The sequence below is a fragment of the Cuculus canorus genome, unplaced genomic scaffold, assembly GCF_017976375.1.
Source record: "Cuculus canorus isolate bCucCan1 unplaced genomic scaffold, bCucCan1.pri subtelo1, whole genome shotgun sequence".
Taxonomy (NCBI): Eukaryota; Metazoa; Chordata; class Aves; order Cuculiformes; family Cuculidae; genus Cuculus; species Cuculus canorus.
The window spans coordinates 103,905-129,435 of record NW_026527860.1 but is presented as its reverse complement, the minus strand read 5'-3'; the positions used below and the strand labels follow the sequence as shown (position 1 = coordinate 129,435).

General features: G+C 54.0%; 1 protein-coding gene across 1 annotated transcript; it reads right to left on the bottom strand.

Moving 5' to 3' along the window:
- Nucleotides 1-1,157: 1,157 nt before the first annotated feature.
- On the bottom strand, nt 1,158-21,101 carry LOC128850851 (uncharacterized). Its single transcript, XM_054055865.1, has 14 exons — nt 20,973-21,101; nt 19,140-19,254; nt 18,469-18,678; nt 15,707-17,356; nt 12,992-13,190; nt 12,570-12,670; nt 10,436-10,554; nt 8,436-8,659; nt 4,643-4,710; nt 3,032-3,096; nt 2,707-2,761; nt 2,573-2,619; nt 1,974-2,307; nt 1,158-1,237 (listed from the first exon to the last, which is right to left on the bottom strand). The coding sequence occupies exons 6-14, from the start codon at nt 12,661-12,663 to the stop codon at nt 1,158-1,160; spliced, it is 1,086 nt and encodes a 361-aa protein (XP_053911840.1). The 5' UTR covers nt 12,664-12,670; nt 12,992-13,190; nt 15,707-17,356; nt 18,469-18,678; nt 19,140-19,254; nt 20,973-21,101.
- Between the last annotated feature and the right edge of the window lie 4,430 nt (nt 21,102-25,531).

Genomic DNA, 25,531 nt, shown 5'->3' with positions numbered 1-25,531 from the left:
TGCACCGCCCGCCTTGTCCGGATCCCGGTCCCGGTGCCCCCTCTTGCCCAGTGCCCATTGGCCATTGCCCCTTGCCCGGGACCCGTGCCCGGTGCCCCTCCCTGGCCCGTGTCCCGGTGCCCCCTGCCCAGCGCCCCTACCCTTGCCTGGGTCCCGGTCCCGGTGCCCCTTATGCTCGGTGCCCCCTGTGCCCAGGCCCCGGTGCGCCCTCCCTTGCGCCCCTCCTGCCCGGGTCCCAGTGCCGCCCGCACCTCCTCCGCATGGCTCCGCCACACTCCGCGCTCGCCGCTGCGATCCAAACCGCCCACCGCCGACGCCGACTGTCCGCCGACTGCGGCCGCCTCACCGCTGGCCCCGCCTCAACCGCCGCGCGGGCCAATGGCAGCGCCCCCTAGCGCCCCGCCCGGCCAATCGCACGCCAGAATGACCAAGGGCTCGGCCCCCCCTCCCCCCCGCCCGGGCCGCGCTGCGCATGCGCCGTGCGCGCGGGGTGGAGGGGGCACCGCGGGATGTCCCTCCTCCTTCGCCGCGGGGTGGGAGGGGTCACCCGGGGACCCCCCCTCTCCATTGGCCCAGAACGGCTTGAAAGTGAACGGGGAAGATTTACATCAGACATTAGGGAGAAATTCTTCACCGTGAGGGCGGGGAGGCCCTGGCCCAGGTTGCCCAGGGGGGCCATGGCTGCCCCATCCCCGGAGGTGTTCAAGGCCAGGTTGGATGGGGCTTGGAGCAAGAGCATCCAGTGTCCCTGCCCAGGGCAGGGGGTGGCACTGGATGGCCTTAAAGGTCCCTTCCAACCCAAGCCGTTCCATCTTTCCACCTTTCATCTCATTTAACGGGTGACACAGGTCGCCGTGTTCCTCAAAGCACGATTGTTTTCGCTAAACTGAAGCCATTTGCCTTAAAAAGAGACTGATGGAAGAGCAAAGGGCAACCGCTTGAACAATAGGAGCATTTCTGTGCCATGAAGGCCATTTAAGCCATCATCTTCAAATAAATCGTGTTGGAGGTGCTCTAGGCCAGGCTGGATGGGGCTTGCCGAACCCTGATGGGCTTTGAGGTCCCTTCCTACCTACACCATTCCAGGATTCTATGACCCCTAAGGCAGAGCTGGAGCCGGAGCCAGAGCGGTACAGGGGAGCTGTTTATTGGCAGCCTCAGGCCTTGGCCTCGATCATGGCCTCCATCATCCGGGCGCTGTTGGTGATGGCCGTGGTCAGGAAGATGAACTTGAACCCTGGGGGAGAGCCACAGGACACAGCCCCACAACACCATGAGGCAGAACCATCAGGCAGAGCTGTGGGACTCAGCCCCACAGCACCGTGGGGCAGAGCTGTGGGACTCTCGTGGTAGGTGTCCCTGTCCATGGCAGGGCTATCTTTAAGGCTAACTATCATCCCTGGAACCTGGCTGCCATCCCCAAACCCCTGTGCCACCCGCAAACCCCTCTGGCATCCCAGAATCCCTCAAGCATTCCTGAACCTTCCTGCCACCCCTGACTCCCTCTGGCACCCCCAAACCCCTCTGCAATTCCTGAGCCCCTCTGGCATTCTGGAATCTTTCTTCCACCCCTGAACCGCCTTGCCATTCCCAAACCCCTCTGCCACCCCTGAACCCCTTTGGCATTCCCAAAGCCCTTTACCATTCTGGAACCTCTCTGCCATTCTTGAACCCCTCTGCTCCCTCGTCTCCCTCTGCCACCCCACTGCCACAGCAGCTCTGGCCCTGTGCCGTGGGTGTCTCTGAGGGTGCCCAGCCTGCACAGAGTGACCAGAGCTGCTCTGGCACCAGCGGGCACGTGGGCAAGGCAGCAGCTCCACAAGGACATACCAACCCCAGCTTCTTGCTTCTAGCTGGAAAATTGCTCTTTCTGGCCAAAGAATTAAATGCATCTGTGATCTTTCCTGGAAAACAAGAGGAGAAGAAACAGCTCAGAGCCTCAGGATTAGTCACAGCTGGGCAGAGGGACGCACAGAGTTCCGGGCTCCAGAAGAGAACCAGCAGCAGCCCTGCCAGCCCTGCTGCTCCTATGGGCCAAAGCTCTGCCCTGCTCGTAGCTCTGTGCCCGCAGTGTCCACTTTTGCTGCGTGCTTCCATCCGGCTCTGGAGCAGCAGCTCCCAGCAGGGCAGGGCTGTGCTCCCAGCTCCCCAAGGGGCAGAGGGCTGGCTCTCAGCGGCAGCACGGTCTGTCACCAGCTTGCTGGCTCTGCTCTCCACAGCGGTCAGCGTCTCTGCGGCCGACTGCTCGGTCAGCAGCCCGATGCGCTTGAGCTTGTGGAAGGTCAACAAGTGCTCAGGCCCATAGCTCTGGGGAAGGGGACAGGTGGATCAGCACAGAGCCCTGGCTGTGGGTGTAGAAAAGCGGGAGGGTGTTATCTCCACGGGGGAGGCTGCTTAGGGCAACCCCGCAGGCAAAGGGCAGCGGCAGGCAGGGCTCAGGGCTCCTGGGGAGATGTGGAGGCAGGGGCTGTCCTGTGGAGACAGCCCAAGCATCCCTGGGGAATGCTGTTTCCCAGCACCTTGTGCCAAGTCTGACACAACGCTTGCTCTGCTGCGAGCCCTGGACACTCACCTGCAGGTATTGGGTTTTCAGGGACCGGTAATCTTTGGGGATGAGACCTGTGGGGAGCAGCAGGGTGAGCTCTGCACCCAGTCTGGAGGGCCCCCGATCCAACCTTCCCTGCCCAGAGCAGACAGACACCTCACCGTTCTCCGTGATGGAGAGGAGGCACATCAGGCGCAAGCTCTCGATGGGGGACACCTGTATGGGAGCAGGCAGTGAGCCCCTGCAGCGAGCCCCTGAGGTGAGCCATGCAGCCCACAGTGAGAGATGCAGCCCCGCAGTGAGCCCTGCAATGAGCCCCAGAGTGAGCCCTGCAACCTCGCAGTGAGCCCCTGTAGCCTCGCAGTGAGCCCTGCAGTGAGCCCCCACAGTGAGGCCCCACAGTGAGCCTTGCAACCCTGCAGAGAGTCCCACAGTCCTGCAGTGAGCGCCGCAGCAGGACGGCGCAGCTGAGCCTGTGTCACTCACCTGCCGGTCAATGTGCTCCTCTATGAAGCTGGTGCTCTCCCAGATGTCGAAGCCTTCCAGCAGAGCTGTGGTGGGGGAAGACGCAGCCTCACTTCCCCCATCCCCAGGGCTCTCTCTCCAGCCGGAGGCCATGCTCAGCTCCCTCCCTGAGCCCCAGGGAATGAGGCAGGCTTGCAATGCTGGGCTGCCTACCCGACCACACTGTTGGGTGTGTTAGGGCATCTCTGGTTTGGGTCAACCAGGCTGAGCATGGGACAACTTGCAGGTCGCTCCACAGGAGGCAAGCCTGGTGCTGGCTTAGGAATTTGCAAGAGCTGTGCCTCACCTGACCTACCAAATGGGGACACGGCATCCACGCTGCACACTGGCTTTGGTTATTGCCCGCAAAGGTATCAGCTTTCCATTCTGCACGTGACACAGCCAGACCCGGCCGGGCCGCTCTGCAGAGACAGGACAGCGGCCACAGCCTGCTCTGGAGCGGCCATCTGGCCTGGCTGGCAGCTCTGCGAGAAGGAGTCCTCTCCCACGGCTGCTGACCAAGTGCCACTGGAACGCAGCGGGGAGGGAAACCAGCTGCACACACAGCACGGAGCTCATCTGAGCCATCGACAGTGACGCCAGCAGGGAGGCGGGGGACACAAAAAGGACAAACCCAGACCTCACAGCCCCGAACGGGACCCAAGTCTCCGGACACGGACAGCAGTTATCAGCACAGCCAACAGCTGCCTTCAGCTGCAAAGACCTTGTCAATGAAATCGGATTTAGTAGCGCCAGTCTCCTATTACACAACCATATTTCTGCCCGGTGCATTTCTTACTGTTTCATTTTCTCAAAAGGAAACAAAGAAGTGCCAGTGTGAGGATGTAGGGAGGGGAGGAAGTGGCTCCGAAACGCAGTGAGTTTTGTTAGAAGGTCTGTGAACAGAGGCACCCTGAGCACAGAATGACAACGGCCCTTCAATCAATCCACAAGTGATTTTGCACTTAAACTGGAGAACATCTCAGTAGAAAACCTTTTCTGAGACCGAGATGCAAAACCAGAGTCTGCATTTCAATGGAGAAGCTCTGGTTGCTCAGCCATGGGCTCTGTCAGCAGAGCTGGCCTTTCATCAGGGATGGAGCCCACATCTCCAAGACCATCAGTGCCTGATGAAGATCCAACGTTTGGGCATATTCGCTGGTTGGAGATAACAAGGTGCCCTTGTAGTGCTACGTGATATCACACGCTAAAGGTCAGGTGGGAAACTGTGGCATCAGGAACATTCACCCAGAGCAGCTACAGCCTCCTATGTAGCGCAAATTCCCTTCTCCTGCAGTCCCATACCCTGGGCCCTTCTGGGACGTGGACTTTCACAGTCATTCTGCTGCCAAGGATCAGGAGGCTGGGGCTGGACAGACTACGAGGGACACCAGGACACACTCATTTCCTATTCCTTTGCTCCCATTTGACCTCATGGTGGCCGAATGCTGCCTAAGCAACCAGCAGCCCTGGTCTAACACCCCAAAGGCCGCTGCGGAGGAACACAAGTGACGCGTGTTCTCATGCTGCAGTGCTCCACATTGGCCACACACAGACCTCTCCACTCAAGGTCCCAGCCCAGGGTGCACTCACCAAACGAGACGTCACCAAAGTGGAGAGAAGGTACATCAAAAGGAAAAGCTGGTCCAATGACACAGCCCCTGTGAGGACAAAGACAGGCATTAGCTTGGTTAGAGACGTGCAAAGCTTTCAGCTTGCATTACCACTCAGATCAACCAAACCTGGTCTCAGAACCATGGTGAGTTTCAAATCAACCAGTCACCCTTGTGCTCAGCATCACATCCGTGCGGACAGGAGGCAGCCCAGGCAAAGCAGCTGGCAGCTGAGAGCCGCTGATGCGGCTGAGGGCACTGCGCCAGGCAGGGTTTGCCCTCAGGTTGCTGCTGGCCCTATGAAGGACCCTGAACAAATGATGGCTCTGTGCCTCAGTTTCCCCATCTGTAATGTGATGGACACAGAGGTGTCCACACAGAAGTGGACTCACTGCAGCCACCTTCCTACCTGCAGGTTCCCTGCTTTGGGATTTCTTAGCTGGAACTAGTGTTTCCATGGAGTACAAGGTCATCTTCTCCTCAGATGATTTGGATCCACACAATCATTAGGCATGCAGCATTTTGAAACGCTAATCCAGGAAAGTGCCCAGAATCCCGTCGACCGCAACAAGAACAGCAACGTCCTACACAGCGGCCACGTGAATCTTGGAGGAAAGTACCAGCTTGGCACTGAGGCACCAGCTCACACCCAAGAGCAACACACGCGTTAAACCAAACACGGGCGTTCTGGACCCACTACACCTTCTCACCCATTCTTAAATTCAGCAGCCAGAATCCAAGCTCCCAAACTCACCAACATCCACTGGAATCAGCACTTGGAGCTGCACACCATTCACTAATTTATTTCATGGTTGATGCCACTCACTGCCAGCTCTGCCTCTTAGTTAAAAATCCAGGACCACAGTGAACAGCACTGCTGGTTTTGCTCACAGGACTGCCACTGGCTCTGTTCTGCACGTGAACAGACCCCAGCATCCTGCAGGAGGGACTTGTGCTCATCCATGGTGTCCCCCTTTCTAAACACCAAAGAAAAAAGCATTCAAGCCTTGTCAGTTTAGTTTCCCAGTAAAGAATAATCACCTCTGCTTTGGGCATCTTCTGAGTGCACAGACAAAAAGCACTCAGAAAAAGGGACTTCCAGGGGTTTCAATCCACCGCTAATAAGAATCCTGAGTCTTGGAGCTGAGGCAGTTCCTGAGGATGCCAGGCAGCAAACCTCTGCTAACGATGAAGTTCCCTCTCCAGAGATGTCATGCAATCAGACTGAACTTCCCAAGCCCCAACAGCTGACTTTGGATGGAGCAAAGCCAGCAGACACACTTTCCATTACAGCACATCCCAGGAGAGGATAGAAAACAACCTCCAAACCAACCACAACAGGGAATCACTCTGGGACACTGCCCAGGATGAGCCTTGCCAGCCAATGGCTGCCATTTCGGCTGCAGGCACTGCGTCTCTGAGCAAGTTACACCTCAACGACTGCCAGAAGGCTCAGGCAAGGAGACAACCCAGAGCTCTGGGCACCACAGCCTATAACAGTACAGCCGGCAAGAAAAGGGGGGGAGAGGAGGTGGTTTTGGCAGCAACAGTAGTTTACAATAGCAGTAAATAATGCATTTATGAAGGGAGATCAGGGTCCTCGCAGAGCAGGGAGGTGGGAGAGGAACCACATGAACTCTCATCCTCGTTCCTTCCTTTGCAGCCCAGGGTCCCACCAGCCAGCTCGCCTCCATCCAAAAGAACTGGGAGTTTGGCTCCCTCGAGGTGCTCAAAGCTTCCCAAAGAGGGAGGCTGAGCTTGTCCTCGTAGGTGGGTATCCCCAAGGAGTTTGAAAACAAATACCTGGAGCTGTGGGGCTGCAGAACGAGAGATAAAAGATCTTTGAAATCAAGGAGGCAGCTGACACCTCAAAGAGGAGTGGACTGCAATGGGAATTACTGCCAAGGGACAGTTGTATGGGAGCAGACGGGGATGCTGGGGCACCATCCGACCCGCTGCATAGGAGCCACCATCCAGGAATAGGGGAGCACACGGCTGAGGGTGAAATTCAACAAAGTAACACCAATCCCCTTTCACTGAGACATACGCTCTGCACTCACGAGACAGAACGGGTTGTGCTGACACAACAGCGTAGAGAGTGGCCACAGGGAAGGGGAGGACGTGGTGGGCACTGGGAGCCAGGGCACTGATAGGGAAAAAAGGACAACTTCATTTGGTAATGGGGAAATGAAAAGACCACTGTCCCGCTGCCAGTTCTTTCCTTCCTCAGGAGCAAGGCCATCGCGGGGCAGAGGCAGTGGCACTATCCAGGAAAAACTCTGTTTCACCTGTCATCAGCACATCTTTACAAGCAAAAGCCGCCCTCCTACAAGAAGAGAGCTGCTTACGCAATAACATCCTGTGACCAATTTTGGGGCAGGGACAGAGGAGATCAAATTATTTGATTGTGAAATGTTCCTTCCTGATCTCCAAAAATAGCAGCCTTTGCCCTCCAAACACAAAGCCAACATAATTGTCTCTCTACTGAGGTCAACTGCCCCTCTCACCACTCCTCTCTTGCAAAGTATTAACCACGCTGTTCTTTTATCCATTTCCCTTAGCTGTTGGTAATATCAACCATGGATTCCCTTCATTCCTTTACTGTTTTGATCTAGCGCCTCCCAACAGCAGCAGCCCAGCAGCCCGGATGCTGAGGACGCACAGGCAGCCCCACAGCTCCAGGGCACTCAGCATCAGCTTTCCTGCCAACACCACGTTATCCCCCAGCCCACGCTTAAGACTGGCTGGGACAAGCTTGCAGGCTGCTGGGATCCCGAGAAGGGAGCTTTGCCTCTCCGATCATCAGTTTTTCTTGCCCCCTCCTCCCTTTTGCTTGGGGAGGGTTATCTTTGCAGTGGCACCAGCCCATGGCACGATGCCCAAGTCCTCGGGACAGCATTTGCTGCTGGGCTTCCCAACTCCCGCACCAGCGCTTTTCTGCCTGCAGAAAGGAGGCACCGGAGCTCTCCCTGCGCAGGCGCTGGGAGGACAGCTTCTCCCAACACATTAGCACCAGAGATGAAGCTCAGGCTGCTGCTGCCGCGCATTGTGTATGGATTATTCACAGATGATTTTAAAAACACTGCTTCCGGCTGCAGACTCGCCCCAGGCTGCCCCAGCCTTCAGCCACCTCCCAGGCCCTGCTGGCCTCGCTGTGTGTTCAGGTGGGACGTCTCTGACCATCGCTGCCCAGAGCTGATACCATCACACTGTCTGCCAGGGCCCACGGGCAAAGAGCTCCCTGTAGGAAGGAATCACTCCAGGTCCTGGGAGCCCAGGCTGGGCGGCAGGCAATCCCACAACTTTCCCCTGCAGCCTTCAGGCAAACTCTTTTCCATCATGGAAATCACTTAAAGCCCTGGGCTTCTCACACAGTGGTAGCAAAGGGTCACAGCAAGAACCCACTGCTGCCAAATTCCGTGCACACGGCATCCTGGAAAATTACAGAGCCACCAACCATGAAGGCAGAGCTGCTTCCCACAAGGACCCAAGGCTTTTAGAGCTGCGCCGGGTATTGAGAGCATCAGAGGCACAGTCACTTCCCCTTGTAGAGAACCGCACTTCATTTGCTGCTGGAATTGCAGGATTCAAACTGGAGTCAAGGTTAAAAAGCCTTGGCTCTTTGTCTTCATCTCGATCCTAGCAACCCCACACTAAGACTTTAGACAACACCTTTTTTTTCCCTCTGCTGCATCACAAAATGAGGTAGGTGGGAGATGATTACCCAGAGGCGGCTACAAATGTGCCCAAAGAGATCCTATATCCCTCCTCACCTGATAGCCAAAGGCACAGGCTCAGAGGATCCATTCACCCTGAACCTGAATTCTTCTGTGAATGTCCCCAGGATGGTGGAACTGAAGGAGGTCTTGATGACCTGGAGCCCATCTGATGAAATAATGCCCTTCCAGGGGAGAAAGGTGAAGCAGGAGCCCAGAGCTGTACTTGGAGGTATCGAGCTGAAGGGAGCATCGATGGCTCCTTTGTTAAACAGGATCACCTGTAGCAGTAAGAACACGAAACAGAAATACATTAAGAAATCTTCCCTTTTACAGAAGGTTGATTTGTGTTTAAATACTCAATATCTGCCAATGGCAGAAGACGCTGTGTGCTGCTGCTTGGGTGAAGTCAAAGAAAATACAAACAGGACAAGTTCTGCCTTTGCTTTTTTTTCATGCAAAGCAGTGATAACTCCACATGAACTGAATCACTCTGGGTTTACCCCGCTGACACAGAGCAGTCTGCTTCGACGTGCAGTGCAGAGGAGCAGCACAGCATCCCCCCGTCGATGCAGCCGTGCCGCTAAGAGCCCTGAAGGCCTACGGCAGCCTCGCGTGTGACTCATCCACACCAGCTTCTGCTCCAGGTGAGCCTGGTCCTGCCAAAGGCAGAACACGTTCAGCTGCCACTGCAGCCGACGAGTTCACTGCCTGCAGCAGACACCTCGGGGCTGCACTAGAACCAACCTCAGCAATGCTCTCCAGCTCTGCTACAGCACATTAGTCGGGGCTTTTGTTATTTTCACTTCAATGTGACAGTTTCTCAGCCCTTGTTAAGACAGAGATGTCAGGAAAGGAGGAGCAGGAGGTGCAGAGCTGCTCCATCTACTCCAAAGAATTTCGCTTCCTTATATACAGCCACCACAAACGAATTTACCATTCTCAGAATAAACTGCAAATTCAGAAATAAGCCTATTTTCTTGCACACTCGGTAGATCAGCTGCCTTGAACGAGTGACACAACCCCGCAGCGTTTGCCAAGATGCACTTCTTTTCATGTCGGGGAAGGAGCGCCCACATCTGCCTGCATGCTGTCACCAAGAAACCCACCCAGAACAGAGCCCTAATGTCACTGATTGCTTCAGGGGGAAGCCCTGCCAGGGCCGCGGGCTGATCTCTCTGCAATGGACTCCTGCTCCCTCATTTTTGTCCTTGCGAAACCTGTCAGAAAAACTGAGATGGAAGCAGAGAGGTGTCCATTCTTTTTACTCTTGCAGCTGCTGTTGAAAATATTCCTCTACTCCAACCCTGCAGTGGTGGCTTGAGAACGGCTCTCTCCTCTCATCTGATTTACACCTTAGTTACAAATCACACTCAGGGATCCTGCGCTGAGCTGAGGTTTAGCTCCAGCCCTGCTGCTTAGTGTGGCACTAACAGCATCACCTACTTATTCACATTTTCTCAGGTAAATTGATAAACTGATACAGAGAGAATCAATAAAGTATCAGCATTAAAAATGCAGAGAGCACAATGTTTTGGTTAGAAAACAACTTAATGTGTCCTTTCCTGCCACGGTCCATCTTTTGAAAGCATTTGGCATGAGGTATCACCTCATTTTCTACCTCTTTTCACTGCTCTATCTTGTTTTTTGCAGAAGTCTTGACAGTGGGGGGAGGAGGGGCGAATTTGCAAATATGTAGACCGTTTCCTTGCTTCTTTCCAGAAATGATTTGCTCTCTTTGGAGACAGAGATGTTCCAAGGCTGAAGTGGCTTTTTGTGCTGTTGGGTTATTTTTGCATGAAGCCTCCCAGCTGACCTCAAAGGGAGGTTGCCCAAAGGCAGGATTTAGGGCCCCATGAACAACACACGCACATTTTAGACCCCATCAAAAAGCATCCACATTCTGTGACACCCCCCCACCCCCAATTTGACTGTTACGTCACTATTCCCTGCCCACAACTGCCTCAGTTGCCAGAAATCCCGCAGGTCCACAAGGCTCACAGCTGCCCAGAAGCCATCAGGATCCACTCCAATTCCTGTGAACCCCTACTGCTCACCTCATAGCTGTGGGCTGATCCAGCAAAAACATTCCCAATGTCCAGCTGCTCGAAGCTGAAGCAGAGTGGGGGCCCTATGCCCTCCACTTTGATGTGGAGGGGCAGCCTGGCTTCACGGCCTGGGGAGAGATTTCTGTTTCAGTACAATGTTTCCCACTGTTATCCCGGGTTTTCCAGGTTGCCTCCACGCTAGTCCCCGACTCCAGGCTGGAAGAGCCCAGCTCTAGATGCTCCAGGAGAAGATATAGGACCCTCAGGAGGTAAGCCCTTGGGCTGCTGCCTGATTTTTAACCAGTCCCTGGGGCTGGTTTCTAGTTTAGTGACCTGCTTGCACCCTGAAAGAGTTTAAAACGTGATCTCTGAATCTCTGAAACGTGCATTTGATCCTGCGTGAGTCACACCGACAGCAGCATGAGGTACTGGGAACTGCTGCCCCTGGCGAGCCAAGCAAGTCAGCACAGCAAAGCAAACCTCATCCACTCCTGCTCTCCACACATGCAATACTGGTTTTGTGCAGTTTGAAGTAAAATTTTGTAACACTTTCTATTTCTTTATGGCAAAGCAGGACTGAAACACTCGACTACTGCAGTTCAGAAACTCTTCAAATGCCCGGCGAGCAAGATTCACCACCTGCTGCATCACTCAGTAGCTGGTAAGCGCGTCGCAGAAAGGTGCCAGACATTTCCTGGGTATTTATTGTGGTGGTGACAATGAGATCTGGAAATCCCAGAGGAAAACTGTAGAGTGATTGACAGGTTCCTGCCTACATATTTCCCACAGTGAAAAGCAGCAGCCTGCTCAAAGAGCGTCCCAGAAGCCTGCTTCAACAGCCTTGCCAGGCTCTGCGGGAAGCTTCTCTCGGACCCTCACAATTCACAGGAGAAAAGTCAAATCCTCTTCTGAGACTCGTTTTGACGGAGAAGACACTGAGGCAACTCGGGTACCCCAGTCAGACAGCAGGCCTTTGCTGCAGTCTTGACCTCGGCTCCCACACCAAGACCTCTGGGACCACTCGCAACTCTCCACTCGCTACCAGCCAGCCGGACTGCTTTCCTTGCAGATGTGGTGTCAACAAAGCATTACTATTTCCAGTTCAGCAAACTGGAAAACTGGTGACGGCCTTCTGATGTGGGGGTCCACAGCGGGCTGGGGACCCCTGCTTACTGCACCCGGAAGGAGATCATGGGACGGGAAGTGGGCAGACAATATAGGACCGTGCAAGAAAGTAGTACCATCCATTCACAGATTGTTTATGTATAAGCTAATCCAATCATGCGGAGACGCGTGTGTTAATCAAGGGTATAAGAGGCGCGTGTAAGACCAAGCCTGCGCCCGCCAGCCATGTAACTCCAATAGAGAAACTTGCTGCCACATCACCGAGTCGTGTCTCAACAGCGACAGGGATCTGCGGCTTCCAGCTTGAAACTGGGGAGAAAGGGAAGAAACAAAGACACCTGCAGCTCAAAGTACCAGTGCCACCAGCACTGCCAGGACTTTTCAGGGACCATAAAAGCATGAAAGAGTAAGAGTGCAGCTGTGCTCGGGGAATCCCAGATCTTGACACTGAGAGCAGACACTCACAAATGTTGCAAGCTACCCTTGACAGCGCATTTCTTCATTCCCTCCTTTAAAGAGCCTCATGAAGAGAAATGAGCTGACCCTGTCTCTTTCTCAGAGAATATCTGAAGGGTTTTGCAGCTAAGGAGCTCAGCTTCCATCTCCCGGCTTCCAAGCACAGACCCATCGCCTTTACAAGCTGTGACAAGCCTTCAGGTGTCACCGGCTGCTTGTTCACATCACTGCCATTTCAAAGCCCCCATATCGGTCTGCACAGAGTTACATACTTCCAAGTTTGAAGGTCCAAGACTCGGGGCTGCCTTTGTGCCCTGACAGTGCTTCACTCCTGGCAGCCTGCAGAATATGTGCGCTATGTACCCGTGCCATGCCTGCGTGCTCTCCCGTCCCGTCCCGTCCCATCCCATCCCATCCCGTCCCGTCCCGTCCCGTCCCGTCCCGTCCCGTCCCATCCCATCCCATCCCATCCCATCCCATCCCATCCCATGTGCTTTGGCTGTCCCTCTGCCAAGGCAGTGCAAGGCACCTGGATTCCTTTGTTCTGGGGGCATCCACTGACCTGCAGAAACGTTGATGTCCAGACCAATGTCATAGGCCTCCGCAAAGACTTGGACAACTTTCAACCTGAACGATGCCCAGGAGTTTTTCTGCATCTGAAACCTGAGGCAGCAGGAAACAAACAGTGCTTAGACCGTTCTCCTAAACCCTTTTGGTAGACAACACACGGGTCCTTGTCTCTGCCGGCTGCTTGCACCATGGCCTCCCCTCCGTGGCGAGCATTTGTGGATTCCTAACCTGTTTCTCTCACAGGCTGATGGTATCCTGCAGTGAGAGTCCCATGCTGCTAAGGGCCTGGGGAGGCAATGCAGGTACAAAGGCCTCTCATGAAGGCTCATCCTTTTGCCCTCTTTGCCGGCTGCCTTTCAAGCACAGTCTCCATCCCTAAAGGAACGGGGTTGCCCACCCCCGAGTCCTTCTCACCTCTATTTGGAATGTCTTCTTAATGCTGTCAACCTTTGTGGCCTCGAAACACAAACGCATGCCAAACTCTGAGCAGGGACCAATGATGCCTGCATCCTGCGACACTGAGAAGCCCTCCCCAAGGCCTTCCAGCCCACGGATCCGCCAGGCCATGGGCAGCGGGGTAGGGTTGTGCAGGACCACCGTCTTGCTGTCCGTCCTGCAGAGACAGGAAGACACACAATAACGCCTGCTCGACAATCACGCCAGCCCTGCAACTCGGAGCAGTCCTTCCCACGCCTCTGAAACCCCAGCTGAGTGTCTCCTCTCTGTCACAAGTCTCAGAGGTGAGGCCTGGGCTAAAAGCGTATCTGACAGAAGGCGGATAAGGAGGAGCAACGGGACGGCTCGCTGAACCAGCACACAAGTCACAAATGCATCAGGATGCCCATCGCACAGCAGTGCTCGGGCTACAAAGCTTGTGGCTGTCATGGGATCTCCGAGCCAGCAAAGAACCGTGAGCAAGAGCCTGAGAACTGCTGGAAGGAGGAGGGACGTTAGTCCAGCCTCCGATTTGCGTGGCCACACAGCCAGCAAGAGAAGCTGAAGGGGACCTGACTGACAGCACTGGTGTCCATCAGAGCGGCCGCAGGATGACTGACCTGTGCAGAAGCAGCCTTTGAACTGCACCTTCTTGGGGCTGACCTCCAGCTTCACCTGCTCTCCCTGGCAGCACAGGCGGAAGACCACTGGGTCTGGGTTGTCCTCAATACAGCAGATGAGGTTGTCTTCCTTGAGCCCAGTCGAAGTGGGGTACGCCCAAATGCTCAACTCCTGGCCCGGTCCCCCAAAAAGAAACACAATAAAGCATTCAGTGAGCAGAAGGAACGGCTTTTCTGCAGGTGCCTACCCTACCTGCCCATCTTCTCCTACCTGCTTCTCATTTTAAGAATGAGAAGCATTCTCGTTTAAGCCTCATGCTGGGAGGGTCTAAACGGAACACGTCCATTCTGCGATCGTCTTCAAAGCAGAAATGCACCTCTGCTTCCAAGGTTGTCATGTTGAGGATGTTGATCTTCTCACAGTTGCTGGGACAATGCTGTGCCTCGTACCTGTCCACAAGAGGGGAAAAGGCTGCAGAGGAGACCGTTGCCTTTATCATACATTGCCGAAAGCGCTGTGTCCTGGCTGCAGGATGCTGCACTGCGAGACCACGCTCTACCAAGCAGGCTAAGAACAAGGATCCCTTTCAGGGGGACGTTGCATGCTATGAGGGTGCTCCTTGTGCGTTGGAATAGTTAAAGCAAACCAGGCACATGGATTCTTCCCCCTTCTTTGTTTGGTTTTAAAAATAGTTTACCTTATCTCTTTCAAAAAAAGTCATGAGACCGCCCTGTATTTCGTGGGTGAACTCAAAGTCGTGGGGAAGGAAACAAAAAGGATCAATTCCCAAGACCAATGCTAAATCTCTGCTAAAGGTCCCTTCTCTCAGGCCTGGAAAAGAATTTGGAGTTCAAGTGTTAAACAAAAAACAGGAACTCCAAACCATTCATCAGCGGGGCTAAAAACCCTCCTTTGCTTTGTAAACCGTTTGGATTCCTTGAGTGGTCCAAATGCCACAGCTCTCCAGAGCTCCCATGGTGACAAGAACTGTGCCTTCAACATCAAACAATGTAAAGAAAAAAAGAGCAATGTCAAAAGCAGAAACGCCAGCAGCTACAAGGACAACTTTTTTAGGCAGCCTTTCTCCAGCAGTGAGAATCAGGAAAAGGCAACTGTCATCTGGATTCCTCTGCAGGTTCCCCCCCCTTCCTCCCGGCATCTCAAATTGTAATGTTTTAGTAATACTACAGACTAAGGAGTGGTTTACAAAGCCATCAGCAGAATAATTGCTCCTTCTGTCTCCCTGTAGAGCTCAAAGCAGCAGAAAGTCGTGGCTCTGGCCCTCAAGGCACCCACCACACAGGAAGATGAGCTCCATCCCTCTCCGGCTCCTCCAAAGCTCAGGTGCCTTTTGTCTGCTTAAGTTCACCCATCCATGGTCCTTCAGCCCCAAGTACCTCCCAAGTGTCTGCCTGGGCCTGCCCTGAGCTGTGCCCCTGGGGCAGCATGTCCATGAAAGCACAAGGCCCTGGAGATCCCATCCCAACTGTCCCATCTGTCTGTCCATAAATCAGAGTGCACAACACCAAGCAGAGCACAGGCAGACATCAGGGATAGCTGAAAACCTTCTCATTAATCCTGAACTGCCTGCTCATGGGATATTGTGCTCCTCTGGTGTTGGAGAATGGCTCCAAGAACAAGGACATGGCTCTTTAAAAATGGAGCAGTACTGAGAAAAAGTGGAAAAGTTTGAATGCCACAATGGAACCCCTGCAAGGCAAATTGCAAATAGTAGTTAAAACAATCTGCAAAAGCTCCTAGGAACAATCAATCAATCGAGTTCAACCTTATTTGGGTATAACTAATGCAGAACTGAGTCCATTATTTAACCTTCTTAAGGGAGGACGTGGCTTTAACAGCACCTCCTACTTTTAAGAGTGAGGCACAACAAACTTTGGGCAAAATTGAAAAAGCCATTACTCAGAGAAAAGCCCAGAGACCACTTGATGGTCACCCAATATGTATGTTTTTGTTATTCTGTGTCAGGCATTTGGTCTCATAGCACAATTGGTACCTTTTTAAAAGTAAAGCTCCCCAAACTGGAAAAAAAAAAAAAGAAACTGCAGTAAGCACCAGAGAGGCACATGGAGTAGCATAGAGGGGGCCTCTGAACCTCCCTCACACCAAGCCAGCACCGCTGCACATCACGCCTACCGACAATCCATCTGGTTTGGTGAAGAAGGGGCTGCAGATGACAATCCACTAACTTAGAAACTCTCCGCAGCGCAGTGGCAAGGCCAGCACAGAGCCCAGCTCCCTGCAGCCAGGGTCTACATCAGAGGGCTTGCCACTAAAACAGAGGGAAGAGGTTCTCATCCTTCCTCTGCTGGGAACCATGGAGGTGGACCCAGCCGTCCTTGTGCCACTTGTCCTAGACACTTGCGGCCTTTGCTCTGTAACCTCTCTGAGCTCAACCAAGGTCTCCGGAGCAGGGAAACCCTTCACGGATACTGTCTTGGGGATTTACCCCTGCAAGGCTTACAGACCTCTTTTTCCTCTCACGTTGAACTTGTCGTATGTTGTTATTAAGCGGAGTTATTAAGCCCAGCCCATCATCCTACCAGGAGACAGTGGGGAGCTCACAGCCCTGCTCCAAATTCAAATCATCCCCCAAACTTCCCCCAGTCAGCGAGCTCCTGTCCTTGCCTGGCTCACCTGCACCAATGCTGTGGACAGCTGCCTGGTGGCTAATTAATGAGCCACAATTGCTTGCCCGAGCTCTAACGCTAGAGAGTAAGGTCAGCCTTACAGCTGCAAGCAGTCACCAGCTGAGTGCTGCCTGCACTGATGTGGAAGGTTGAAGAATTAATAAAAACATTTCCTGCAAGCTCTGCTGGAAACAGAAATACACATGGGAAAGCTTGAGGGCTTGAGAAAGAATAGTTGAGAGGCAAGGTGACGAAGAGCCTCACCTTTCTCATCTTTCACCGCTGCCTCCCCGGCTTTCCAAGAAGCATAATCCCGGGACAGGTTCACAAAATAGATATGAGGTTGCTTTCTGACAGCTTTAAGCAGGCAGAGGAGAGCAGACACCATGTTGCCTGCAAAGAGGGTCTCCAGGCTGTCAAACACCACTCCCTGGGAGCAGTCACTCAGCTGAGGATAAAGTCCAAATGTTGAAGGACAACAGCCAGCGCTGCTGCAAGTGCATCAGCTTTGCTCTTTCCCTTGGTGAGGACACCAAGCTGAGTGGTGCAGTTGCCACACCGGAAGGACGGGATGTCATCCAGAGGGACCTGGACAGGCTGGAGAAGTGGGGCTACGAGAACCTCATGACATTCAACAAGGCCAAGGGCAAGGTCCTAAACCCGGGTCGGGGCAATCCCTGTTTTCAGTACACGATGGGGGACGATGTGATGGAGAGCAGCCTTGAGGAGAAGGACTTGGGGGTGTGTGGGGCCAAGGAGGTCTGGTATCTGGCAGACTTTCATGCATGACTTCCAGAAGCACCAGAGAACTCCCTTGCAATACTCAGCGAGAGAAGCAGGCACACGAGGAAAGGTCTGTGTGTGTGGAGGGAGGCAGCCCACCCCAGCTCCTCTGACAGTTTGGCTGCTGGAACAATCTGAAGAGGTAATGAAGAGCATCCAAAGCCCCCCCTCTGATCTCCCAGCTCTTGCAAAAGCAGTAAAAGATGAGACGTCCCAGCAGCTGTCCCGGGATGGGGATACGGTCTCTGCCTGGCAAGCAGGGCTGTCTCTTTTGAAGGTGCTCCAGACCTGGCTGAGGGAGGCGAGACAGGGAGAAGGGCTGAGGGGCAGCAGGTGCAACGAAAGCCCTGAACCCAGGACTTTGCCCAGGGAAAAGCCCCCAGTGAGCTTTGGAGAGCCCTCCCAAAGCAGCTCGTTGGGCAGCAGGGCAGGGAGAGCTGCAGGCCTGGCCTCCCACCGTGCTCCTTGGGCAGTCCCGTCCTGCACAGGACTGGGGGCCGGGCCGGGCCCTGGCAGAGAGGGAACTGGGGAGAGGAGACCATGGGAAGAGGAAAGAAACCGAGACCCTAGCTCCAGGGCAGAGCCTCGCTGAACACCTCAACCAGACTCGCCTCACAGGCACCTCTGAGCTACGGGCTGCTCCGATGTGCTGAGGAGATACACAAACTGACAGTGTCTGCTCCTGACCAAGCTGGAGCACTGGTACGAAGACCACTGCTCCCCTTAGCACTGCACCCTTTCTACCCTACCCAGCAGAAGCTATAGGAAGTGGTACCAGGTGTTCCCACGAGATCTGAAAGATGTTTGTGAACAGACTTGGGTGATCCAAAATGCATCTGCGTGTCTATCCAAAGTAAGCCTCAAAAGTCTCCCCTTCCTACACAGCAGCATTGATGGAACTCAACAAAATATCTTCTTCAGTTGGCTGATCGCTGCTTTGCTCCAAAGGTGCAAGGGAAACAAGTTCTAACGCTTCTCTTAGAAAAGAGATACTTTAGATACTTAACCAGTTCCAAAAAAACCCCAAAATAACCCCAAAACATCCACAAATCATTCTCACTCCTCTAACTCTCCAGGATGCCTCAGTGCATCACAGAAACTGGGATAAACATACACAACTGACAGGTACTGGAGAAGCGTATCGTAGACTATACACATTCCAGAGGATCTTTTAGAGCTGTGGGGGAGAAACCTCCACAAAATCAGAAGTTCAACACAAGAAACTGCTGAGCAAAATGCTTGACCTTATGCATATGAAAAATGGGCTCATTACGGCTGACAAGACAACTCAAAGTAGGGAACATATTGCTTTCAGTGAACTGGAACTTTCATGTTAAAATACTATCCAATATTCCTCTCTTGCTGCTGACCAATACACTCCTGTTAACCTGTGGCTGGCCTCACCTCCACTGCAATCCAAAGTGCACCTCGTGTTTCCAATGACTGTATCGAATCGACCGATTTCTTTCCCGCACTGCATCAGTTCCTTAGCCAGCTGTTCATCCAGGTTTGTACTGCGAAGTACGGTCTTTCCCAGAACAACCTTTTCAAATTGAGGTTTGAAGGGGTTTCCTCCACACTGCCGGGTTATAACCACTGAGCCTGGCTCCAGACCTGCAGGAAAAAGACACAGACGTGGCTTTACAATGCAGTTAATCCTTTGTTTCCACAGACAAAGCACACATCTTGACCCAATCCTGCTTCTTCTAAAGGCGGCAATTTTGCCTCTGGATTCACCAAGAGATTGTTTCTGCATGCCGAGCTGCTTCATTACAAATCAATTCTGAAGGAACAAAGTTCTTCCTTTTGGACCATATGTTTTCTCTTATCTCATACTTTTCATACAGGGCAGAAATCTCCTTCTCCTCGTGTTGTCACATCTCCAACACGACAGCATTTTGTTTATCCAGAGGCAGATATTGCCTCTTCTTTCAAAGTTACGGAAGCAAAATAATCCTGCAGTTTCCTGCAAGAAACTGTTCTGACCATCAACCACTTACTTGCAGAGAGATGCTCTACTCTCCTACAAAGATGCTTTGGTTTGAAGAAAAGAGAGAAATCAAAAGGGAAAATACCTATTCCACCAGAAGTGCCGATACAAACAGCGGTTACGTTGGAACACTTGGCACAATACAACAGTTTGATCAGCTCATGCGACACGATTGAAATAGAAGGAATGCCCATACCGTGCTGAAATGAAAGCAGAAATTCATATTCGACATTCACACAGACAACGCAAAAAGGAGCCAGGCAATATCTCCTTACTGATCATTTTTTCCCCCCAATGTCACCTAATTCACTCCCACAAAAAACCTAACCTCTAGGCCTACTGAAAGGCAGGGAAACAGGCAAACAAAGACTCTCACTGGCTTTAATAGGCTACGGATAAAGTACAATATTCCTCAAAATCATTAGTTATACAATATTTACATTCTTACAAGCACAAGTAGTGTCCTTTCCTAATAGCTGATGAACCCACTTCATCACAGAAATGCCCTTTAACGCACAAAACCCCCTCACTATGGTTTCTTTTAGCAAACTGAGGTGCTCGTGAATAGTTAAATTCTTTCAAAACACAGATATTGTGGTTTAGCTACAAAGCTCAGCAAATGTGAGTCCACCTTCACGTTCACCATAATGCAATCATTACAGCTCAAAAGATGCATAAAGATACTACAGCGATGCAGTTGCAATTGAAGCCTGTAATCACATCTACAAATTAAAGGTATGAAGTTTTAGAATGCATACATGGCAGCACAAGTCCCATGGAATGCTACTCTCAGGCCACGTTAGCACATTCGACAATGCTACTGCAGGTACTGAGCTCTGCATGCAATACAGCCCTTTTTTCCCAGCACCCCCCATGCATCAAGTGATCCTTTCCCCCCATTATTCAGGATACGGAACAGGGACAAGGCAACAGCGAGCCTGATCAAAACATTTAGAAGGACATTCCTGCAGTGGTCCACTGAGGAGAAAGGAGACAAGAAAGGAATGAAGGGCTCAGAGATTTGCTCTCTTACAATAAAGGGCTGAGAAGGAATTCTCCATTAGCTGACTGCACTCTTTTGAGCAGGCGGATACAAACTTAAAAACCTGACTCGGTCTACCTAAAGTGTTTAAGAGAAATGTGCCTTCACATTTTCTGCTTTGAATAGAACAATTGCAATGTGTTGCCTATCTGTTGAAGTGAGGCACTCACACTGACTGACAAAACAGGTCCCACTTTGTACCCTGCGTAACGCTCAGCTGTTACGACAGTCACTCTGTCCCTCCGCTACGGCTCTTATTGCCCCGATCGCCGCCCCTCCGGCCCTGTCGAAGGGGCACCCACAAATCCTGTGCCCCCTTCCTTCCCCCGCCCCGAGGGAACCTCCCTCCAAGGGAACACTGCCGCCTCCTCTCCTCTCCTCGCCGCCCCCAGCCCGGGCTCTGCGGGAGCCTCATCGCTTCGGTCCCCACCCGACCCTCCTCCCGATTAAACGGCTCTTTGACATTCAGAGCCCGACAGAGCAAATCTTCCACAGATCCACATTCTGGCCAAGACGAGGAGTCCGATCTCATTTCCTCCCTCGTCCGTTCTACCGTACAATCCCGGATCATTTTAGTTTTGTCCTCTCCCGTAGTGGCCGAATTATGGTTCCGTGACCTCAACACCCCGCAGGGGCTGTCCGGGGGAATCCCTGCCGGCAGCCTATGGCTCCCTTCGTCCTCGGGGCCCATCTTATCCCATCCCCGCCCCATCTTGCCCGGGAGGCTCTTACGGCCACTGCACACTCTCTTCGCCCCTCCAGCGCCGAGGGAAACCGCGCTGAAAAGTTCTCCTCCTCACACGCTCGCGTCCCTTCTCCCCCAGCATCCAGAGGGTGTCCCTCACCTCCAATCCCGACAAACCGGATAATACTCACCAGCCCGAGTTCCTATCCGCGCCTTTGTGCAGCTCGAGCGATGCCGGAGGAGCCCCGAAGGAGCCGTTAACAAAGAGGCCCATCCGCCCCCCTCCCGTCAGAACGACGAGGCCCATCCGTGTCTCTCCAGAAGGGTCAGCCCAGGCGGCCGATGGGCGGCGAGCGGCGCCCCCCGGGAGCACTGCCCCTCCCTCCGCTGAACCCGCACCACCCCCAGGCTGGCGGCACCCAGGAGAGACAGTTTGGATCTCCCCCACCCCCCCGAGCCAAAAATGCCAGGAGCCTGTTTATTCCCCTAAGAGCTGATCTGATTTTCGCCTGGAGGTTGGAACTTTCAATCCCCTTTTCTTTCCACCGTTTTTCTATGCCTACATTGAACCCACCCCACGGCTGAACTGAAGCAGAACAATCCGCTACATTTTAAACAATCATTAGGGTTTTATCTTTCCCCCTCACGGCCCATCGCGAGGGTCGTTAGGGGCAGCATTACACGTCCTCACGGGCCATTGTTTACGGGCACAAAGACAACCGTTCCTCCCCTTCCCTCGCACTGCCAAAGGCAGCTGAGAAGGTGTCCCCCCGGACCCCCGAGCACACGCTCTGCCCAGACCGGACCGGGGGGGTTCGTTTCTCCCTGCAGCGATCCGGGGGCCAACAAGGACGCTCCCAGGGAGAAAATCAAAAGCAGGATTTATTCTGGCTCCGGCCGGGACACGGGGGAGTAACTTCCCGAAGTTACAGAAGCGAATGGCGGCCTTTCCGATCGCCACCCGATCCCCGGACGGCACCCAGGCCACGCGGATCTGACCCGACACGCGCACCCCCGCGGCCCCTCGCCGGTTCTTCCCCGCAGGCCCGTCCGAGCCCCGCCGGCGCCGGCGGCTCCCGCCCCCCCCGTGTCTCTCGGGAGGGTGCGGCCCGGGCAGCCCGGCGGGCAGAGGAGGGAGGGGGGCGGGCGGCGCCCGCTGCTGCAGCGCCTCTCCCCGCGGCAGCCAGCGGCGGCCCCGAGCTCAGCCCGGCGGGGAGAGCGGGGCCCGCTCCGGCACTGCCCCCGCCCGGCCCCGCGGAGCGGCCCCGCTCTGCGGGAGGTCTGCCTTGTGCCGCGGCAGCTGCGGTGTTCCCCAGCGCCAGGTGAGAGCCGAGCCCGGCGCGGGGGGGTGCGGGAACCCTGCACCGCGCAGCGGGAGCGGCGGAGCCGCGGGACGGGGGGGGAACGGATGGGGAGCGGGAGGATGGGGGATAGCGGCAGGAACCGCGGAGCCGCGGGAACGGGGGGTGAACGGATGGGGAGCGGGAGGATGGGGGATAGCGGCAGGAACGGGGGTGCGGCGGGAACGGGGGGTGAACGGATGGGGAGCGGGAGGATGGGGGATAGCGGCAGGAACGGGGGGGGGAGGATGGGGGATAGCGGCAGGAACCGCGGAGCCTTGGGAACGTGGGGGTGAACGGATGGGGAGCGGGAGGATGGGGGATAGCGGCAGGAACGGGGGTGCGGCGGGAACGGGTGGGGAACGGATGGGGAGCGGGAGGATGGGGGATAGCGGCAGGAACGGGGGTGCGGCGGGAACGGGGGGGGAACGGATGGGGAGCGGGAGGATGGGGGATAGCGGCAGGAACGGGGGTGCGGCGGGAACGGGGGGGGAACGGATGGGGAGCGGGAGGATGGGGGATAGCGGCAGGAACGGGGGTGCCGCGGGAACGGGGGGGAACGGATGGGGAGCGGGAGGATGGGGGATAGCGGCAGGAACGGCGGAGCCGCGGGAACGGGGGGGGACGGATGGGGAGCGGGAGGATGGGGGATAGCGGCGGGAACGGGGGGGAACGGATGGGGAGCGGGAGGATGGGGGATAGCGGCAGGAACGGGGGTGCGGCGGGAACGGGGGGGGGGAAACGGATGGGGAGCGGGAGGATGGGGGATAGCGGCAGGAACGGGGATGCGGCGGGAACGGAGGGGGAACGGATGGGGAGCGGGAGGATGGGGGATAGCGGCAGGAACGGGGGTGCGGCGGGAACGGAGGGGGAACGGATGGGGAGCGGGAGCATGGGGGATAGCGGCAGGAACGGGGGTGCCGCGGGATGGGCGGCGCTGGCGGGCGGGAGGAGGATGTTTCGTCGTCAGACATTCATGTTTTGTTTAACCCCCGGCAGCTGTAGGTGCTTTAGAACAGTGTGAATAAACACAGTTTGTTCGGGGGATAACTCGTGTGCTCCTTAGAGTTTGAGGCCAAAGAGTTCTGCAGGCGAGCTTTGGCTCTGCTGTAAATCCGTGGCGTTGGTCCTGTGCACACGTAATGATACGGTTCCTTTTATGGCCCATTTTAGCCCTGGGACTAAGTCTGCAATCAGATCCGGATGGACGGATAACCGGGAAAAGTCAGTACCGGTCCCTCCCTGCAGTGAGGCGGTGGTGGAGGAGTGCTGCTGGTAAAGTTATGAGCTGAGGGATGGTGAAATGCAGGCAGTGCTGAGGAAGGGAGCTGCGAGGCCTGAGGGCAGTGGGGGCTGAGGCGCCGCGTGAGTGTCTCTGTACTTTTATAGAGGCCTCGCCTTTTCCCAGTTTATTCCCTGGAGAGGAGCGTTTATTGCTGGCGTTCTTACAAAGAAGGAAATATTTTTGCTTGAGAACAAATTGTAAAGTGATCTCAAATTGTCCCCTCTTTGTATGCCGAAGCTATTCCAGTACCACCGCCACAGACAGCTGTTCATTGTGCCTCAGTGTGTGCCCCGTGGGGTGTGGGGCAGAGTCCCACAGAGCCGAGCGGGAGTAGTTCAGAGGAGGCAGTTCTGCTCACCCGAGCGGGCAAACTCCGGGCTGTGTGTGCCTTCCTGAAGAGCCGTGAGCCTGCTCGGTATTTCTCCTGGAGTCCAGCAGGTCTCTCGAGGGGAAGAAGAAAGGCAGCCAAAGCCTTTGGGTTCCACCTCGGGTGGGGTTTGTGTGAAGAGAGGCAAATGGGGCACTGGGAGATGGAAAGGAATTACCTCTGAAGGTGGGAAAGAATCCCCCGTGTCGGCTGCTTTTTCAGCTGCTGGAGGTGGTGGTCTGTGGTGGTCAGGGACAAATAGGGTGGGTTGGGATGGCAGCTCTGCCTTTGGCCTTGCAGCTGCCGCTGGATGGTGAGTGACACCAGAGAGCATGGGGAGAATTTCAAGAACAGAAACAATTGATACATTCAGAATATCGGGGTTGTAAATCTTATCTTTGCTTTCTGAGGAACAGTTTGGTGGCCTCAGCGCGGGCATCTCGGCCGCTGTAGGCTTCTTAAGGGAACCAACCAATCCATGCTGCCTAGGACTGACCCATGAGGGGTGGGACGTAGAGAAAAGCACTGTCTGTCAGGAGAGGCAGACAAGATAACCCAAACCATCTAAAAGAGCACTGAGTGCCTATGTTTAGGCTTGAGAGTTGAAAGTCTTAACAATTTTTTTGCATAAGCTCCAGGCAAACTCTTTTGTTTGTCTCCTCTGACAAAGCAGTTTGAATTTGCTGAGCTGTGGTGTGGTTGTGGTGAGACTTCATTAAGCTATTAAGTCATCTTCTTGTGCCTGGAAGATCTTTATTGCTTGATTTCATCTCCCAGAAAGTGCTCAGGAAGTATTGGCCAGTATTTTGCTTCAGCTTGTGATTAGTGACGAGTCTTCCGTACCTGTTCCAGTTGAACTGGAAGCATCAAGCACAGATGGCAGATATTTGATGAATCGTTCAGCTTGCTTGGTTAGTCCTCTGCCAAATTTTCCTTGAATGTGATCCCACATGCTGAGTAGTTCAGTTTTCCTTCCTTGCATTGTTTCTTGATTCTTCAGAAAGTTTTATATATATATATTTTTTTTGAAGCTATCTCGCATCCTTCCGGGAAGCAACGTAAGAGGAAGCAAACTCTTTTTACCTCTTCCTTGCTTTCGCTTTTTCTTGTTTTGTTTTTTTCCTTTTCCATGTTTTTCTCTGTGCTTCAGATTTCCATGGCTTTTTTCCTCTCCTGTTTCAGATCCTCCGTAGTATTGTTACCAGTCTCATGTTGTAGAGGTTTTTCCTCCTGGCTGGATGACGCGAAGTTACAGGAAACGGTATTGCCAGAAATCCCCTTTTTGCCTGTCTACAAAGCCCAAATCTTCCCACCTCTCTCAGGTTCCTGGGAGGGTCAGTCAAAATGTAGAAGTGAGGCTTCCCTTTCAGCTTTGATGTAGGTGGTCTGTGTAGTAAGGGGGTCTATGGAATATCCCCTGGTCTGGCTCCCATTGTGCCTCTCGCCATAAAGACCCACCCTGCTTCACAGGTCTGATATTGGTTAAGATAAAGGTTGCACTGTTGCAAATGCCCTCTACCATCTGAGCTTTTCTTCAGCGATTTCACCCTGTGTAATGAACGGAATGTTAAATAACAGATGTTATTTTCCATAATTATTCTTCATGGGCTTTTTAGAATGATCGTGAGAAGAACCACATCTGGGAATAGATTTTTGTTGACTGAAGATGTTTGCATGCTCATGTTGATCTTTGCGTGTTCTTCTATATACTGAATCGTGCAATTAACTCTTGTTCTGTTGAATATCATCTGCCTCAGT